Source organism: Corticium candelabrum, chromosome 18 (assembly GCF_963422355.1).
Source record: "Corticium candelabrum chromosome 18, ooCorCand1.1, whole genome shotgun sequence".
NCBI lineage: Eukaryota > Metazoa > Porifera > Homoscleromorpha > Homosclerophorida > Plakinidae > Corticium > Corticium candelabrum.
Genome location: NC_085102.1, coordinates 2,494,876 through 2,512,831, shown reverse-complemented (window position 1 = coordinate 2,512,831; position 17,956 = coordinate 2,494,876). Strand labels below are relative to the sequence as shown.

The following is a 17,956-nucleotide window of genomic DNA, read 5'->3' as shown; positions in this document are numbered from 1 at the left end:
ACATCATCTCCAACTTTAGAATTTCGTTCTCATTACCTTTGTAGTGTTTACTTGTATTCTACCCAACTACATATCACAAAGAAAATTTACTATGGTGCCACCCACCTTCAACCAAGTCTTATATAACTAGAAACGTATAAGTCCAATCAGTAAGTACCTAGCTGACCGTCTGTTGGCAATTGCTACAATTGCTCTACGCAATATGGTACGAAGTTACAAGAAAACGAAAGCTGTATATTACAGCAACGAAGATCTGGATGCTGCTGTTGCTCTTCTGAGGAATGACAAGTCAATGAGCTTCCGACCAGCAGCTTGTTACTTTGGTATACCAACTAAGACCTTGCATGATCACTACAAAGGAATCCGGTCACAAGTGGGTGCAGGAAAACCAACCATTCTCTCTAGAGACGAAAAAAGAGAAATGGCATTGACTTGCATGGTACTGCAAGAGCTTGGATTTGGTCTTACCAAAGACGTAGTTTTTCTTGTGGTGCGTCATATATTTCTGACAACAGAATACCAAACCCATTCAAGAATGGAATCCCTGGTTAGTCTCGGTGGTACTCATTTATGAAACGATGGCCGATTCTGTCGGAAAGAAAACCATAACATCTCACAAAATCAAGAGAAAGATCACTGACCTGCAAAGTTATCCAAGAATGGACAAAGAAACTGTCTGCAGTGTATGAGTCTGCACACCTTAATGATGAAGATCCCAACATCGCATGAAGATCAGCAAACGAATATGAAACTGTGACGAAACAGCGTTTACAACAGAAACAATTTCACTAAAAGTCATAGCAAAACGTGGTGCTAAAGGTGTATATGAAGTTGGGGGAGGAAGTGGCAGGGAGTACATAACTGTTCATCATTGTGGTTCAGCTGCTGGTCAGTATTTCCCTCCATTTATTCTCTATAAAGGCAAGAATCTCTTGTCTAAATACACCACTGGAGGACAAGGGGGCTGCTGTGTATGGAGTGAGTTCCTCAGGATGGACGGAATAACTAAATTTTGCCAGTTGGTTTAAGAAGTTGTTTCTTCCTAAAGTCCAAGATCAACTCGTCAATGGGAAAGTTATATTGATATTCGATGGCCACCTTTCCCACATCAATCTGCCCTTGCTGAAGACTGCCAAAGCTGCAGGAATCCAGATTGTCTGCCTTCCACCCAAACACACCTCATGCACTTCAGCCATTAGATGTAGGTGTCTTTGACCCCATGAAGACACACTGGAGACATGCTCAAGCAACACAAGATACAAACAAAGACATCAAAAGTTGATCGAGTGCTATTTCCATCTCTAATAAAGCAGCTGTATCAGACAGCAACAAAATCTGAATACCTACATTTAGGCTTTAGAGCTGCTGACATCTATCCACTTACAGACAAAGCAATTCCAGATTGGAAAATAGCTTCTTCTCTTCCAACAACTACAGATGAAGTGCCTGAAGAAACTACAAGTGAACAAGCTCAACAAGAGACAACCAAGGGAAAGTCAAGACGATCAGTCACGAGACCATGCACAGTCAGTATGTCAGTAAACATCATCCACAAAGGCCAAAAGATGACACTTCAAGACATGCAATCAACGCCAAAGTGAAATCCTACTTTAATTAAGCAAGAAACTTACACACAATTGCTTCTCTCAGCTCAGGAGTATAAATAGTACCTGGTCATTGACTGGGATGGACATGACCGCTGGCTTGGCCGTACCATCATGCAGCAGACGGGTACGTGTGAGCCTTTGTGTCCAGTCCCAAAGCTGCGCCACAGTCAGTGCCCCTGGATGACTCTGGCCAAGCTCCAGTTGGATTGTAGCGCTGGCCCTAAGCCTCCACGTAGCGCATGGAGACCCTGTCTCTAGAGGCAGGGGGAGCTATCTCCGCAACTGACCTTAAGGTTGACATCATTCACGAATTACGTGGAGGGCTTGACATCTGTCCATTTGCCCATGTGTGTGTGTGTGTGTGTGTGTGTGTGTGTGTGTGTGTGTGTGTGTGTGTGTGTGTGTGTGTGCGCGCGTGTGTGCCTGTGTGTGGCATATAACTTTCACTATATATCTAGACTTGAATTAGCCTTGTTCCACCCTCGTCATCACTGAGTTTTCTCTAAAAACGACAAGGGCGGAGCGAGACTGGGTCGAGTCAATACATGAGTAGTACCTTGCCTATTTACCTATTGAATATTTATTGTTTCAATTGAGACTGCTTTAGTGGGATAAGCGCATGCCGCCACGAGTGAGAGAGCAGCAAGTCCGCAGGCTGCTAAACTGAATATGTAACTAGATAGACGGACGTTGACTAGCCAGTCAAAAAGAGGAGCACAAAGTAGAGGAGTAACCGTTGCCATAAATGCTTCCGTCATTGCCACAGCTCCCAGAACGGCTCCTGCAAAACGAAAAATTCTGTGTCTTGACTACTTGAATGTGTGAAACTAATTAAAATAATTTACTGGAAGGCGAGCGCCCTCAATAGTTGCTCGTCCGGCCATCCTCACGTCCGCCCGCCAGCCCGTCCTCCCGCCCGCCCGCCAGCCCGTCCTCCCGCCCGCCCGCCAGCCCGTCCTCCCGCCCGCCCGCCAGCCCGTCCTCCCGCCCGCCCGCCCGCCCGTTCTCCCGCCCGCCCGCCCGTCCTCCCGCCCGCCCGCCCGTCCTCCCGCCCGCCCGCCCGTCCTCCCGCCCGCCCGCCCGTCCTCCCGCCCGCCCGCCCGTCCTCCCGCCCGCCCGCCCGTCCTCCCGCCCGTCCCGTCCCACAGTCCGTCCGTCAGTTTGTCTAGTCTATAGCCAGTCGGTCAGGCTGTTTGTCTGTGTATTGTCTGTGTGTGCGATCAGTAATTAATTTCAAGTTGCTCGGTTTGCTTATTTATAATGGCAAGTCTGTGTGAGACAGAAATAGGAACCAAGAGGGCCACGGCCTCATATAATTTCCCTGCCTCACTGCAATATAGAAAAAAAATTGTACTCCAAATGCAACATGTGATAGTGGATTAGTAAAATAAGATATTAATTAACACCAGCGATAACAATGAGCGCATGCGCTGCATTCCAATTCTCCGTCCAGCAATCCACAGAGGCACTAATGAAACTCTAGCGCATGGGCGCCTCGGGTTAATCGTAAATGTCCTACACCTATATATGGTCCATAAACACGCACAGCCAAAGAACGCGCGCGTTTATGTCCGTCTGGTCTGTCTCCTAAGGACTTGTCCGTCCCTCTTAGGGGCCCTTTATTTCCCCCCTAAGTGTGTGTGCGTGTGTGTGTGCGTGTCTGTGTATGTGTGTGTGTGTGTGTGTGTGTGTGTGTGTGTGTGTGTGTGTGTGTGTGTGTGTGTGTGTGGTGTGTGTTTGCATGTCTTCCCTCACCTTGCTCATCTAAAGCTGAAATTTTCGATGCAGTTCCTCTCAGCGTTGGAGTACTAAACGCAGACACAACCGCACACCACGCAACTAAAAAACACAACAAAACGCATTAGCACAAAACTAAATCATCTACCAGTTAAAATCTCTCACATGCATACAGCATCCATCCCTGTGTATAGTACGAAATCGATGCAAAAAACAGGATACCGCAAGTACCAGCCAATACAACTCTTGCCTGGTCATCTAGAGGTAGAAGTCTTGATATGGGGCCATTGCCAATAGTACGAACAAAGTTATGAAGACTGAAATAGAGACCCTATGATATACACAAAATTTGAAAATAAGACAGCAGAAAGCGTAATAGACGTATTCTCACTGTTTCATAGGGTCCCCAATTGAATTCGTATTTGGTGTAGAGAGGGAGCACGAATAAGAATGTAAACCAAGCCAGAAAGTTGAAAAACAGCATCACAGTCAATGTCAACCACAAACGAGACCGAAACAAAATGCAGATACTTCCGAATGGAGTCAATGCCAAACACTTTTTGTGTTTGAAAGGCAAAGATGACGTTACAGCCAATCGTGGTGACATCAACTCTGTTTCTGCATCATCACTGCATGTCACATCACCAACAGTGACTACAGACAGAAAACAGACACAACTGATTAGGCCAGAACATTAAAAATTTCTTGTTTGACAGGAGCATGCGCACAATTTTTTTGAGCTAATGAGCTTGTTTTTAAAATTACAAAAATTAAATTTATAACTATGCAATAACATACTTCAACTCTACCAAGCACATTTCTGAGTATGAAAAGTTGATATATATATATATATATATATAATACAAACTATACAATAAAAATAAAAAGTGAAAATACAATAATAATGAAAGAAATGAAGAGAAAATAAGAATAAATAAAATAAAATAAAAATAGAATAAAAATAAAATAGTAATAGAATAAAAATAAAATAATAATAGAATAAAAAATAAAATAAAAATAGAAAAAAATAAAATAAATGTCTTTGAGCATACAACTCCTGTCAAACAAGTAATTTATTTTTGTGGCCTTACATCCACATTTACTCTGATTAAAAGACTTTGATTCTTGAACAAAAAGCAGAATATAGAAACACGTGAAGAGACAACCTGCTGCTGTGGCATAGAAGGGAGTCTCCAGCCCAAACTTTTGAGCAAGGAGTCCACCGGTGTAAGGACCAAGCACCATCCCGGTGTACATGGCCGCTTCCAGCCACGAATAATCCTTGGACCTGGTCCGATCACTCGAGAAATCGGCCATCGCTGCAAACGACACAGCAAAGAAGACATATCTCGACGAAACGAGACCAGCAGCTGTGTGAACATAATGCACAATAGTAAGAGTGGGAGACAAGGCAGTTGCTAGGCGATCCAATGTTGTACCGATAGCAATCAGTAGTACAATCGGTTTCCGACCAATCGAATCCGAAGCCACACCCATCAGTGTAATAACCAATAGAGACACCAAATTGTTGTCTCGTACTATCTCTTTGTACCAGTCAGTTGCAGTTATGACCATCTCATCTGACGTTTCGTTGCATCTAGAAGGCGAGTGGTTCAACACAGTTGTCTTGTTAATCACATAGTTGCTACCAGAATGGCTGCAGACCATCGATATGACCAGTTGGGGAAGTATGGCAATTCCACTAAGACCCTCGAAGAAAGTGAAAAGGCTTGCGGCCAGCATCCACTGCACAAACTGGCGACCAGCTTGACATTTAGATCTGTTGCATGTCATTGTGACTGTTGAGTGTTGGTGTGCAGTTCTTGAGACAGGCGGTGACTTCCAAACCACTGTATCATAGACTTGTTCAACTGTTGTTGTTCTTGTTCTCTCTAGATCTCAATCTCTCTCTCTCTCTCTCTCTCTCTCTCTCTCTTTCTCCCTTGTGTCTCACGTTGGTGCATCACATGATTGACAAGTTCACACTACAGTATGCTGCTGCTGGAGTACTTGTAACTAATTAAATTAATTAACATAATTAAACTACAACGTTAGATCCCACATACACGCATGTGGACTAAACGGACATGCCTAAGACCCAGACAAGTCTCGCGTAGCCAGGCCATCTCATGCTGAATTATGCTTAGACCCTACTTGCCATCATACTGGCCATGCAATGTCTCACCCACACTTGTTAATATCACTAACAAGTATACAAAATTCAATCAGAGAATAAATAACAAATTTCCCAAAGATCAATCTCATACGTGTTATAAATAATTCTAAGTGACAAATAATACATTTAATACCAGACAGTACATCATGTGGCTCATATTTGAGTCAAAAGGCAATTTTCTGGTCTTGCAGCACAGCATGACACAAATCAGCAGCATCTGTAAGATGACAATAGGATTGAATCAGCCAGCTAACTACATCGTTGTCCATTTGTCCACTACACTACTGTAAACCAAGAAATTCTCAGTTGTGTAATAATTTCAGCACTTCCTGAAAATTCCATATAATTAGCAATTTTTGGTGAAACTCCTCAGAAGCTTGAGACTAGATGTACAGAGTACTGGAACTACATTTATGTAATCGTGTTAGATATAATTGCAATAATTTGCCATGTTCAAGGGATACTGTTGTTGAGTTCTAGAGGTTTGACAACCTAAAACAAAATTTAGGTACAAATCTAATTTAGGTACTTCATAGGCCATACCGAAATTACCAAACTAGATCGCCACCAAAAATTTCTTGGTTTACAGTATTACAATAACCCTCTAAACTGAAACAACTCATCGAGAAATTGAATTCAAATCAGACTTCAAATATTTATTTGATATAGATATCAACATATGAAATTTCAAAATTTTCATATGTTGATATCAAATAGACATCACAAAATAGATATGCTCATATCAAAATAAACATCACAAAATAGATATGCTCATATCAAAATAGACATCACTAATTTAGACGCAACAGAAATAAACCATTCATTTATTCATATCAACATTGATCAATAAAAATAGTACTGCAAGCGATTCTTCTGTAGAAATACGTACAATATACGAGAGATTACATAAGAAACTAACAACAATGCTACCCTGCGCATTGATTAGCACAACTCCAATAAGCCTGCTGCTGTAATCCCTAAAAATTAGCCATATATATTTTATTCTTTATTTTATTTTTTTTATTTTTTAATTTATTTTGTATATATCACATACAATAAGTACTTTACTGCAAACAATCTATCTTTGGTCAATGTACATTCAATATAATCATCCACCTATTTAAAGTTAACAAACAGAGAAAAGTCACAACAACATGAACATGCATGGACTGAAAGTCTAAACATTTGCTATACCATTCCCTTTCTGACTGACTCCACACATTGACTACACCATCAAATCCGCATGACAAAAGCATTTTCAAGCTCCTACAGTAAGTGAGACCACGCTAAAACCCAAATCAAACATTCAAATTGCAATTTAAAATTAACAATAGAAAACTCAAACATACCACGACACCTGTGTGTGCATCTAAAGATGCAACAAGCTTTTGAGTAGAAACTTCCCAGACATGAATAAGTTTGTCTTGCGATGTCTAATAAGTACAAAACTAAACTACAATATTGCATTTGCTTTTGACTATTTCTTACAGCATAGATATAATGGGAACTTGGATGCCAACAGTGTCGTGGACAACTGTATTCATCATTAACAGCTCCATAAAAGTTTGCCACCTCCATATAAATCAGATAGTTTGTAAGCAAAGTTTGGTATATTTATTGATAACAGATTACTCACCTGCTGGCCAGTGGCAGTTGAATACAAAATCAGACGATTCTTATCTGTCCAAAACCAAAACTTATATAATATATATCTGGATCCATACAAGCACTGAAGTTTCTACTCATACACAAGACTGTGTGTATGTGTGTGTGCGTGTTGTGTGTGTGTGTGTGTGTGTGTGTGTGTGTGTGTGTGTGTGTGTGTGTGTGTGTGTGTGTGTGTGTGTGTGTGTGTGTTAATTCACAAACTATTACCTGTTGAGACGAGAATGTATCTGTCATCAAAACTTAAACTCACATCCATGGCCGTAAAACTTACAAAGCTGTCCCCAAGAGCATTCAAATTTACAAATGGTCTCTGAAGTAAACAAACAAAAATACAACAACTGTGTACAATGACAAAACTACAATATAAATGGATCTGTATAATATTGCATGCCTGATACTTGCACCTTGAGTTTTCATATGTGCAAATAGTAGGAAATAAACAGACATGGGTCTACCTCAATATGTGCCCTTGATAATATTAATGTAGTTGCCTATAGATAATAGAATCAATAATTTAATCAAGTAGTAAAGTTTCAAAAGCTTTACTATTAATGGCTACTATTCTTCCAGGCATTACTATAAGCTGTCAGTGTTGGATGCCCTTGATGACTTACTACCATGTCACGTACTTGAGTTAGTCAATATGCTGATATCTATCTGTAAATCAAAGAGTCTGCCATAATTTTTAAATAAATCAATAAAATGAAATCGTCAGAGTAAACACACAGCACAGTAAATACGTGCCCACTTTGCACCAACCCAAATTACAGGCAATTTTACGACCAATGCAGCGTGCGGATTATACATTATTTGGTGACAATTTAATTTTATGTACTGGTACAAGAATATGTGCATGTGAGGACATTCGTGTAAACTTGCATCTAAAAAGTAGTTATTACCTTCTCCACTTCATTCCCTGATAACTCATAACTGTGCAGTCTGTAGTCATCTCTAACTCCGACAACAAACGTATCTGAAGTCTGCCAACATACAACAACAACCTAAAGCAAATACTCATGCAAAATCCATCCAAATAAGAACAAACATGAAAAAAGGAAATCGCTTCTACGGCACCCTTGAATTGTAATTTCTGAACAAATATGTATGCATCCCTAAGTGACTCCCCACTTTCCTGCCTATGCAACAAGCAACTCAAAAGTACAAACATAATAATTACTCCAAATACTACTTAAAAAATCTAATACCTATAAATATTGACAGTCCTGTCATATGATGACGAAATAAAGAACTTGCCTGATGTGGTCCACAAGACTCTAACAACATACCTGGTAAATCAAAATATTACGAGCGATTTCCTAAATAATGTACTACAAAAGCCAACTTGCTTTTGATGGTCAGTGAATGTCTGCAAAATCTTTATCTCGTCCGACGACACATCTACTAGATTCACAGTTCGATCCATACCACACGTCAACAACAGCTTTCTTTGCAATATTAGAAAACAAAACTCTGTTGTCCCCTTACACATCATGTCACAAGAATATCATTACGCATTATCCGGGTGAAAGTTTAGGCCCAGCAATCCTCCCTTGTGCAGTTGACTTGTAATAGGGAATAGCACCGGAGTTACAAAAGGAAGGGGATTTGGTAAGGTCGTCACAAGCAAGGCTCCACTGTTTGTACCAATAGCTAAAACTGAACACAATGACCAACCAGTTTGCACCAGTAGTGACAACTAAATGTACATGCAAATTAACCTCCTAAACTGTTGATATCAATGCTGAGGATGCTGGAACTGGGTGCAAGACAATCCAGTGACACATGCAGCTATAGATATGAAACAAACATTTGCTTCTGCATAACCTACATTGTGTGAGATTGATCTTGACTCTAGCTTTCCAATGCAACAACACTGAACAGAAATATAGTCTAAAAACACATGCACACATATACACACAGAGTCACACACAGTCACACACACACACACATGCGCGTGCACACAGACAGACAGACACAGACAGACAGACAAACAGACAGACAGATAGACACAGATACACACATACAAACAGACATGCACACACACAGTCTCACACATCACAGACAGACAGACAGACAGACAGACAGACAGACAGACACACACGCACATGCACATGCACATGCACACACACATGCACGCACACACACATGCACGCGCGCACACACACACACACACACACACACACACACACACACACACACACACATACCTGGTGTTGCCATGTGAGACTAACAAAAAACAAGTGCATAACTGCAACAATAAATTTGAACTCACTTTGTTAGCAAAGACTCCATCTCTTCTTTCCAACTGAACATAAAAGACAAACCGTTTTCAATTACAAAATGTAACAATCAACTTTCTGTGCCTTGAATAGTTACAAAAAATTCTAAACTATGCACTTTGTTATACAAAACATACAACTGCCAACTGCGGACACAAAATAATCATTTCGGGTTTATATAAACAACAACATGAAACACAAGAAGTTACAATACTCAGCATGTCAGATAGTAAATAGTACACATAGTAAACTTTAACAGTTGGTGTAATGCTATAAACATTTGCACTATAAATAATTAATTAATTAATTAATGATAGTTACAGTTGCATTCATTATACAATTACAAAAATATAATTATTATTAAAATATAATATAGACACGTACTATTAGTGCTTACCAGATCGTCAAGGCCACCACCGGTCTCCACTCTCTGTCGATCTCGCTCGTGATACTCATCTAACAAAGTCACGTGACCTCATGCAATTCTAGCATGACCAATCCAACTGTTTCAATTCGCTTTCAAGTACCCAATATCGCTTGCAACTGGCCCGTCTTTGGCACAGCATTCGCGTTATAAGTCACTTCACTTCAGAAATAACGGATTTTAACGTATAACACCGAGAAACAATTATAATGAAGTCTAAGACATACCTATCATTCTCTAATGCCTCGAAGGCTCTAGTATAACCTTCTTCGTGCAAAAACTGCAACACAATGTGCAACTTGTGAACTGTGTCCATTTATATCAATGATAAAATATCAAGTCACGTGACCACAGCCTTGGAGTATTGTCTATTGTTACGGTCGCCTATTAATCCATTTGTTCTACTATCTCATTACTTACAAAAGAATTCAAAGTAATATAACAATCTTCAGGACTTCTTGATGTCAATAGCAGAAAATATTTTTCTAAATAAGATGAGCTCAATTAATTAATTAATTAACAAACACAGACAGAATACAGTCAATTATCTACTTGTGCATATAGAAGAATATGTAGCCAGTCGTACTTCTCTTCTGTCGAACCTCCAACTCCTCAATCTGCATATACACACGAGTGAGTATAACAATAATATGTGTTATATAAGCGATGATGGCCATTACATCTCTAACAGTAGAATCGTCACAGCTTTTCCATACTCTTGCAGTCGGATCGTACACATCACACAAGTAATGCCCTACGCATAATACAACTACTATATGTAAGAGTCTCAAAACAGTCAGTAGAAATATCAGATATTTCATTGTCATAAGACAGACAATAGGACAATGAAACTAATGAACTAAGGTGAGTGACAAGAACGAGCTGCAATAACCTGTTCTTGAACCTTTTCCGATATGACTCACCACACTGACCAGACGATAGGCATGTCTCTCATTGCCAATCTAAACAGTCAAAATACATGTGTGTGTGTGTGTGTGTGTGTGTGTGTGTGTGTGTGTGTGTGTGTGTGTGTGTGTGTGTGTGTGTGTGTGTGTGTGTGTGTGTGTGAATCTTTTGTGACTTGTTTTACTTTTGGTTCTACTTCACTGTCGGGTATCATCTCATCATCACTGCTTTCACCCAAATCCAAACACTGTACATCACCACACTCTGAACAAAAACATAAAACTAAATCATCACGAAAAGAGTCAATATATGTTACCCTGTAAGCTCAGACTCAAAGCATGTTTTAACTGTTCTTCCTCGGTCATCATATCATGATGTTCTGCCAAACTGCAAGCCATGGCTTTTGCTAAATTTTTCTTTTCTGTTTCGTGGCTGTCAGCATCTTGCAAGCTCTCCCTACTCGCCTCCATTGGCGTATTTCCAGCAACATGTTGCTTGCCACTACTGGCATCAATAAACATGGCTTTAGAGAACTCTTCATCTTCATCGCTGTCTGACAAAGTAAATGGCTGAACAGGTGTGACACTAGAGTTTTCTCCACTCAGTTGTGTAACCAGCTGTTCTGTGCTTGGTGTATCTAAGCAAAGTCGTTTCCTCGAGCGACTCGAAGGGCCATTGTCTTCAACTAATTTCATGATCGGCTCCACACTGTTCTCACGCTTTCGTTTATCACCAGACAAACTCTTTCTTTTCGTAAACAAAAAAGGTGTGTTTCCACTGCTTTCATAAACAGACTCACTATTTGGAGACTGTCTATCAGTTCCATCTAATTGGCCCGGAATCCTCAGAACCACCCAATTTTCTTTGTTTGTCTCGAAATCCATCTTGTCACAACTATGATGGTGTTGATTGTTTAATAACAATTTGCTTTCTTCTATAGCTCTCTGAATCTGTTCCTCTTCTGACCATTCAGATAAGGGTTTATCTCGTCTCAATGGTGCCTGATTGTTCATCACGTTACTTGCCGGTTCCTTAGATGGTAACACTCTTAATGCAGTCTGGTTCTCCACTAACACAGAGAATCACTCTCACTCCAATCTTATTGTATATTACGAACAGTTGTAGTTCATTACCTGTGCACTGACTTTGCTCTAATGCCATTTTTAGTTGCTCATCCTCTGACATGTTCTGTATGTACAAATCGGTTCGAGCCTTCAACTTTTCAGCTGCAGGAGATAGCCTTAGCTGGTAATGCAACTTAGGGATTTCTGTCTGTTTCCTAGAATATCAACTCATAAGTCTCCACATCTTGCAAACCTTACTGGCTCTATATAGACCAACTAAGAATCTAATCTTGCGTAGCCAAACCCATCCCTTTTTACATATTTAGTGTTATTTAATTTTAGTTTATTCATTAGTTAATTTTAGTTAATTCTAGTTAACATAATCCTAGTGTGTGCACAGCCTCGCAGTTCAGACAAGCCATGCACCTTCGGATAATTCATGCTGTCGGATAACTGAGTGTCGGATAAGTGGTGTCCTACTGTATATATATATATATATATAATCTATTTATTAGCTAAAAATTTTGCTGCTACCGTACCACTTGTCCCGTAACAGTGATGGACTAGGGCATTCGTTTCTCTTAGAATTATCGGCAGGACTAACTCTAAAGACAAAACTGAATCAACAAATCAACTATAAACAAAACAAAATTTATGAATCTTTATGAAATCAGTAAAATCAAGAGGGAATACTAATGCTGACCACTCACTTAGTTTCCTTTTTACACACAAAGTCATGAGGAGGCTTCACTCGCACATCGCAAACGTCATCTAACAATAGAAAATTGAATCAAATAAACATAATACAAAGTTCATTCGTACGTTTGTACCAAGTGAAAGAATACGAGGAATTCGAACTCTATCTGTTCGTTTCATGTAAGTTTGGTTTACAAGTTGGTATCGTTTCAAAAACACAACCAACACCCTGCAAAAGATTGGTGGTTACTATTGTTGCAAACTAAACTACAAAGCACTCTCTACAACACCACAGCAAAGACAAGTAGACAGATAAGGTGAAAGACAGATATCTAAGTAGATCAATAATTAAACAAGTAGATAAAATTGGGGCAGCCAAAACATGAATGCAAAGTGACTGGCAAACTAACAAGCAACTAAGCAAGCAAGTCGGAATAATCTGAGAAGGCAGAATATTATGCAGTAGAAGTTGCCATACGTGACTCTAGACAACTGTGTATAAACACAAGTACCAACACGTAGACTGAAAGACTGACAACATCATGATAAAGTCACATACCTACCAGGTTGACAAACAGACAAACAAACCGACAGACAGACAAACAGACGAACAGACAGGCAGGCAGACAGACAAACCAACACACACACACACGTGCTCTCACATGCATACATGAATAGTATAGTATAAGCCATCAGTCAAATCTACCTTGGCAAACTTGTTACGCTTCGACTAACAGTACCCTTTCCATGTCCACATCCACAGTTGTGCCCAACTTCATAGTCATCAAAAAACCCAATAAACATTGACTGTACAGAAGCTACTCCAACAGCTGGTCTTGAATCAGACAATGCAATAGGAAATGTTAGAAACATTTCGTCTGTGAAATTCTTGTGGCCACACCTGACAACAGCAAACACTCATTAGCCACGCAAGGTCGCATATTTACAATAAAATATGAAACCAAATAACTACAGTACTAGCAAATAAACACCTAAGTAATAAATATTTATATTTAGATAATTATAATTATTAATATAAATGAGTAAATAAATATATATTTAAATATAAAAATTAAATAAATGTAAATAGATATAAATAATTATTGATAAGTAAATAAATATACATTTTAAACATAAATAAATACAGTTTACATATTAATAAATAAATAAAATTATATAAATAATTATTAATATTTTAGTTATTGATAATAATAGAAACATGAATAATTATTGATAAGTAAAAAGCGAATAACCCCCCAAAAATTTTGTAAAATAATTAAAATATTCATTTAAATTCAATTAATAACAGGACATTTAAAGTTATGTGTTTTACATGCATTTCATTGTACAACAGTATGTGATTAGTGACAATTGAGACTTGACCCAGTCTCACTCCATTGTGATTGTTCCTGATTCCCTCTCATTCCTAACAGTTATCGCTATGCTGAGGAGGCTAGACGCCTGTTCATTAATTCTCACAAATACGTAATGTATCAATTGTGTTCTTAATGTTAACTAGAGTGGTCTAAAATATTGTTCTTACCCCTTGCACACTAATGTGCTGCGAGTGTTGCATGCAAAGTTAACTGTTACTGGACTATGAAGCGATGCTGGTGTAAGATGGGAGAATGAGAGGTCTTCCATCGCCCTCTTCGCCGCTTGCTCCACTTCTGAATCCAATAGGTCGAATACAAAGCACAAGAATTCATGAGCATCCTGTAAAACAGACAACCGCTGTGATCAATTTTAGATTCCTGTGTGGATCAGACTCTCCAAATAGACGTTTGTTTGTCAGTTTGCCTACCTGTCTGCTAGCAGTCTACTGTCAATACATAATTCCTGATTAAATTTATCTAACCTGCTGTCGTCCTCCTCTGTATCTCCCTACAGCTGTCTCAAGACACTTCTTCACATCACACAGTGCATCTCGTCTCACATCAGACTTTGCCCTGTTCTCTTTTGCTACCAATAATCCATGCAGTGCCCTTTAGTATGAACAAATATTCAATCAGAACACAGTAATTAATTGATAAATATAGTTAATTTGTTAACTAATGTATGCAAAAATGGCAATGCAGTAAATCAAATCCATATAAATTAACTAAATTTAAGTTCTTGCATCGCTAATTATCATCTATTATGACACCTGTAAAAGCTCCCTTTGCCCATTCGTTCTAACGTATCACTTGCTTTGAGATCTTCCGCAAATGATTTCAGTCCTAACAATGCCTGGAGTATTGAATTCATGTAACACGTATTTCCAAGATTAGAAAACCTAAAACATGGCAAGTTGAGGTGTTATTCACTTATACCACTGATTCATGCTCTGACCCCGACTGTGATGTATAAGGAATGCTGAGTGTTGACTGTCGAAATGATGACATTATGGATGAATGACTAGACTGTGATTGAGACAAAGATCTGTTATGATTAGTGTTCTTTGGCTGGTTACTTGGTGAAGCAGAAATAAATGGAAGCAATCTTTTACTACCAACAACATTCACTTGACTAGAGAACCTAAATCAGAAACGAATACAAACTATTGCAGTCGTGCCATTACACAGCAACGTATACAAGCAACTGCACTAGAGCATACAGTTTAATAAACGCTAAACATAGAACATTATATCTGATGCACCAAATTGTGAAGCCAGTGGGTCTGAATTCTTAGTACAAGCAGTTCACATAACAAATAAATACTAGTAAATCTGAACACTTCAATGACACCAATTTCTTAATGGTATCGTGCCTTCTGTGTAAAGCTATCTAAAAACGAATGGCTCACCTTGCACTATGCGAATATGATGAAGGTGTAAAGTCGTCACTGCTGTTGTCGCCGTCAACTCCGTAAAATGAATTTGGGGAAGCTAATTTAGAATCAAATATACTGTTTTCTGGATGCATGAATTAAAAATTAATTCAATGGAAAGAACCACACAGACGCATGCACACATGCACATAACACATACACAACACACAAGCAAACACAAACACAAAAACAAAGCAACACACACACACACACACACACACACACACACACGAACACACGCATACACACGTGTACACACACCTACACATGTACACACACACACACACACACACGCACACACACACACACACACACACACACACACACACACACACACACACACACCAAACATGCAGGCAGGCAAACACGCAGCAAACAACAAAGTGCATGGGTACATGTATACGTGTGCACAAGACACACACACATTTCTTTTCAATATTGTCTTGTGCTGCTAAAACCTGTCTCTTCCCATAACTAGGAGGTTTGGGACTGGCCTTGGGCTTAGACTCTCTCATCAAATCCCTGCCAGAAGAAAACAATAACACACCCCAGAAAATGGCATGGCATAAACAACAAAAATAATACTCCCAAGTCAACAACAATGCAGCATATCGGACCAATAAAGAGTGAAGGGCGTTAGTTGGCCATAGCAGCTCACAGGCATATTACCTCTTACTGCTAATCATACATAGGCTACTCACTATCACTAGCAACATGCTATTCAAGCAGTAAACACAAATACAGTTTCTTGATTGCCCCTTGTCTTACGCATGACATGTAGGTCAACCAAATAGAATACTGTATGTGTTCTAAAGTTACAGTAACATCTAAAGCAATTGTTAATCATTTTATTCTTTGCATATAATTTCACATAGTGTTGACTTTGAAATTTCAGAACAAGATGTAATCAAACCTGTCTATATAACAAAGTCAACGTCCTGATGCTGACCTAAGTGAACAGCTGCCTGGAATATAGAACAATGGATAAGTTTGCTTTCCAAACTGGCTGCCCATTGTCGTCCTCTGTTCTTGGTAACAATGCACTAGGTGTTTGATTTCAACTCAAGAATACTTCAGACTAACTGAAAATGTATGTAAAAATGTATTTCAGACATCATATTTCACTTTAAGTTTTAGATTAAAGGTACTTTTGCATTTGTGTTATGAACTCAACACAATTGGAAGGTGACAGAAATTTTGCAGTAGTCATCTAAATGATATCCTATTTATACCATAATTCTGTTAGAAATAAATGTTCACTATTCATGTACAAAATTTCTGTACGAGGACATAAAATATTTGTCTACAAATAATAGCAAACTAGCTACTCTATACTGCAGCATGCCTCTCATAAAACCTTCTATCACGTTATTCCTGTCAATGACAGTAATGCACATTAGGTTATTAAGCTGGATGCATCCTGTAAGTTTGCTGGAAGAAAAGGAATACCAACACACTCCAATATAAATCGAAAATAACTCCATCATATGTCAGTATAGCATCTAACTTACTTGTCTATGTTGGACAAAAACGAAATACCATTTGCTCTACCATAGGTTCTATCTTGAGTTCTAAACACAGAAAGGAAATTAAGAGAACCATCACTTAATAAGCAATACCTAACTGCCTCAAAATTAAAATCCCTTAACACCAAATTTAATCATAATTGTGAATCTGATTTGCCCAATCAGTTAGGTGTCTACATAGTGGCTAAACCTGTAATCTGAAGTGCAAAACTGCCAACATTTGTAATCTAAGATAAATGATCCTAAACATATTTGATTGACAGCAATCCAAAATCCAACACTAATATACAGATGAACAGGCAGACAGACAGACAGACAAACAGACAGACAGAGACAGACAGACAGACAGACAAACAGAGACAGACAGAGACAGACAGACAGAGACAGACAGACTAGTGCTTTTTCCTGTGTACTGTAGCACCTAAAACATTATGTCATTGCCTAGCACTCTTTGTATGATAGATGAATGTTTGAAAATATATGTGATTGACAAACAGACAGACAGACAGACAGACAGACAGACAGTCATCTACTTGCAAGGAGACAGTCGTGTCATACTGTCTTCTGAAGAAGGCATACATCAAGGGATCCTTTGGGTCCAGTTTGTTTGCTACTGCAATTCAGGAATTGTTGACCAAATTGCAGAATGATCATCCTTGTGTAGAGGTCTTGGCATATCTAGATGATGTGTTTCTAGTAGGCCCTTCTGATAATGTCTTGGCAGTCTTTGTAGACCTGAAGCCTATGTTCCATAATATTGGTTTGGACATTCAGGACACCAAGTGTGAAATTTACAACCCTTCATCTGTCGAGATCGAGTCACATGCATCTATTCCTATCACAACCAAAGGAATATCTATTCTGGGAATTCCTGTTGGAAAAAAAGATTTCATGTCACAGGCATGTGTTACTATTGCAAAACATGGAGAAAATTTATGCCGTCAGCTACTCACTTTAGAAACTCAAGAAGCTATATTATTGCTAAGACTCTGTCACTTACCAAGAATGTTTTACTTATCTCGAAGTGTTAAACCCAAAAGCATGCAAGCTGCTGCAGTTCTTCA

General features: G+C 39.0%; 3 protein-coding genes and 1 long non-coding RNA gene across 4 annotated transcripts in view; all 4 read right to left on the bottom strand.

Annotated features, from left to right (window-relative positions):
* Positions 1-13: 13 nt before the first annotated feature.
* LOC134194176 (uncharacterized) lies at positions 14-1,314 on the bottom strand. Its single transcript, XR_009972153.1, has 3 exons — positions 642-1,314; positions 469-588; positions 14-401 (listed from the first exon to the last, which is right to left on the bottom strand). It is a non-coding gene; the product is annotated as an uncharacterized LOC134194176 (long non-coding RNA).
* A 656-nt stretch (positions 1,315-1,970) lies between these two features.
* LOC134193811 (tetracycline resistance protein, class B-like) lies at positions 1,971-5,514 on the bottom strand. The gene is made up of 5 exons (XM_062662649.1): positions 4,436-5,514; positions 3,736-3,998; positions 3,510-3,675; positions 3,363-3,446; positions 1,971-2,388 (listed from the first exon to the last, which is right to left on the bottom strand). Exons 1-5 carry the CDS (start codon positions 5,136-5,138, stop codon positions 2,177-2,179), a joined length of 1,428 nt encoding a protein of 475 aa, XP_062518633.1. The 5' UTR covers positions 5,139-5,514; the 3' UTR covers positions 1,971-2,176.
* A 74-nt stretch (positions 5,515-5,588) lies between these two features.
* On the bottom strand, positions 5,589-10,225 carry LOC134193812 (uncharacterized). Its single transcript, XM_062662650.1, has 16 exons — positions 10,119-10,225; positions 9,995-10,053; positions 9,865-9,923; positions 9,461-9,493; positions 8,907-8,976; positions 8,700-8,844; positions 8,535-8,633; positions 8,394-8,474; positions 8,234-8,324; positions 8,088-8,168; positions 7,396-7,498; positions 7,157-7,200; positions 7,009-7,092; positions 6,870-6,953; positions 6,715-6,806; positions 5,589-5,737 (listed from the first exon to the last, which is right to left on the bottom strand). Coding segments are annotated over exons 1-16 (1,215 nt in total). The 5' UTR covers positions 10,208-10,225; the 3' UTR covers positions 5,589-5,736.
* A 9-nt stretch (positions 10,226-10,234) lies between these two features.
* Positions 10,235-17,956, bottom strand: part of LOC134193810 (ubiquitin carboxyl-terminal hydrolase 37-like) — a 12,882-nt gene continuing 5,160 nt past the window's right edge. Inside the window, exons 5-22 of the mRNA XM_062662648.1 lie at positions 16,878-16,937; positions 15,791-15,888; positions 15,343-15,424; positions 14,889-15,074; positions 14,704-14,832; positions 14,416-14,542; positions 14,101-14,273; positions 13,264-13,458; positions 12,692-12,786; positions 12,572-12,632; positions 12,401-12,466; positions 11,931-12,076; positions 11,114-11,866; positions 10,982-11,061; positions 10,784-10,853; positions 10,572-10,645; positions 10,444-10,508; positions 10,235-10,376 (exon numbers count right to left, since the gene is read on the bottom strand). Of these exons, the coding sequence (XP_062518632.1) occupies positions 10,340-10,376; positions 10,444-10,508; positions 10,572-10,645; positions 10,784-10,853; positions 10,982-11,061; positions 11,114-11,866; positions 11,931-12,076; positions 12,401-12,466; positions 12,572-12,632; positions 12,692-12,786; positions 13,264-13,458; positions 14,101-14,273; positions 14,416-14,542; positions 14,704-14,832; positions 14,889-15,074; positions 15,343-15,424; positions 15,791-15,888; positions 16,878-16,937 (2,497 nt within the window). The 3' untranslated portion in view covers positions 10,235-10,339. The remainder of the gene's footprint in view (positions 10,377-10,443; positions 10,509-10,571; positions 10,646-10,783; positions 10,854-10,981; positions 11,062-11,113; positions 11,867-11,930; positions 12,077-12,400; positions 12,467-12,571; positions 12,633-12,691; positions 12,787-13,263; positions 13,459-14,100; positions 14,274-14,415; positions 14,543-14,703; positions 14,833-14,888; positions 15,075-15,342; positions 15,425-15,790; positions 15,889-16,877; positions 16,938-17,956) is intronic.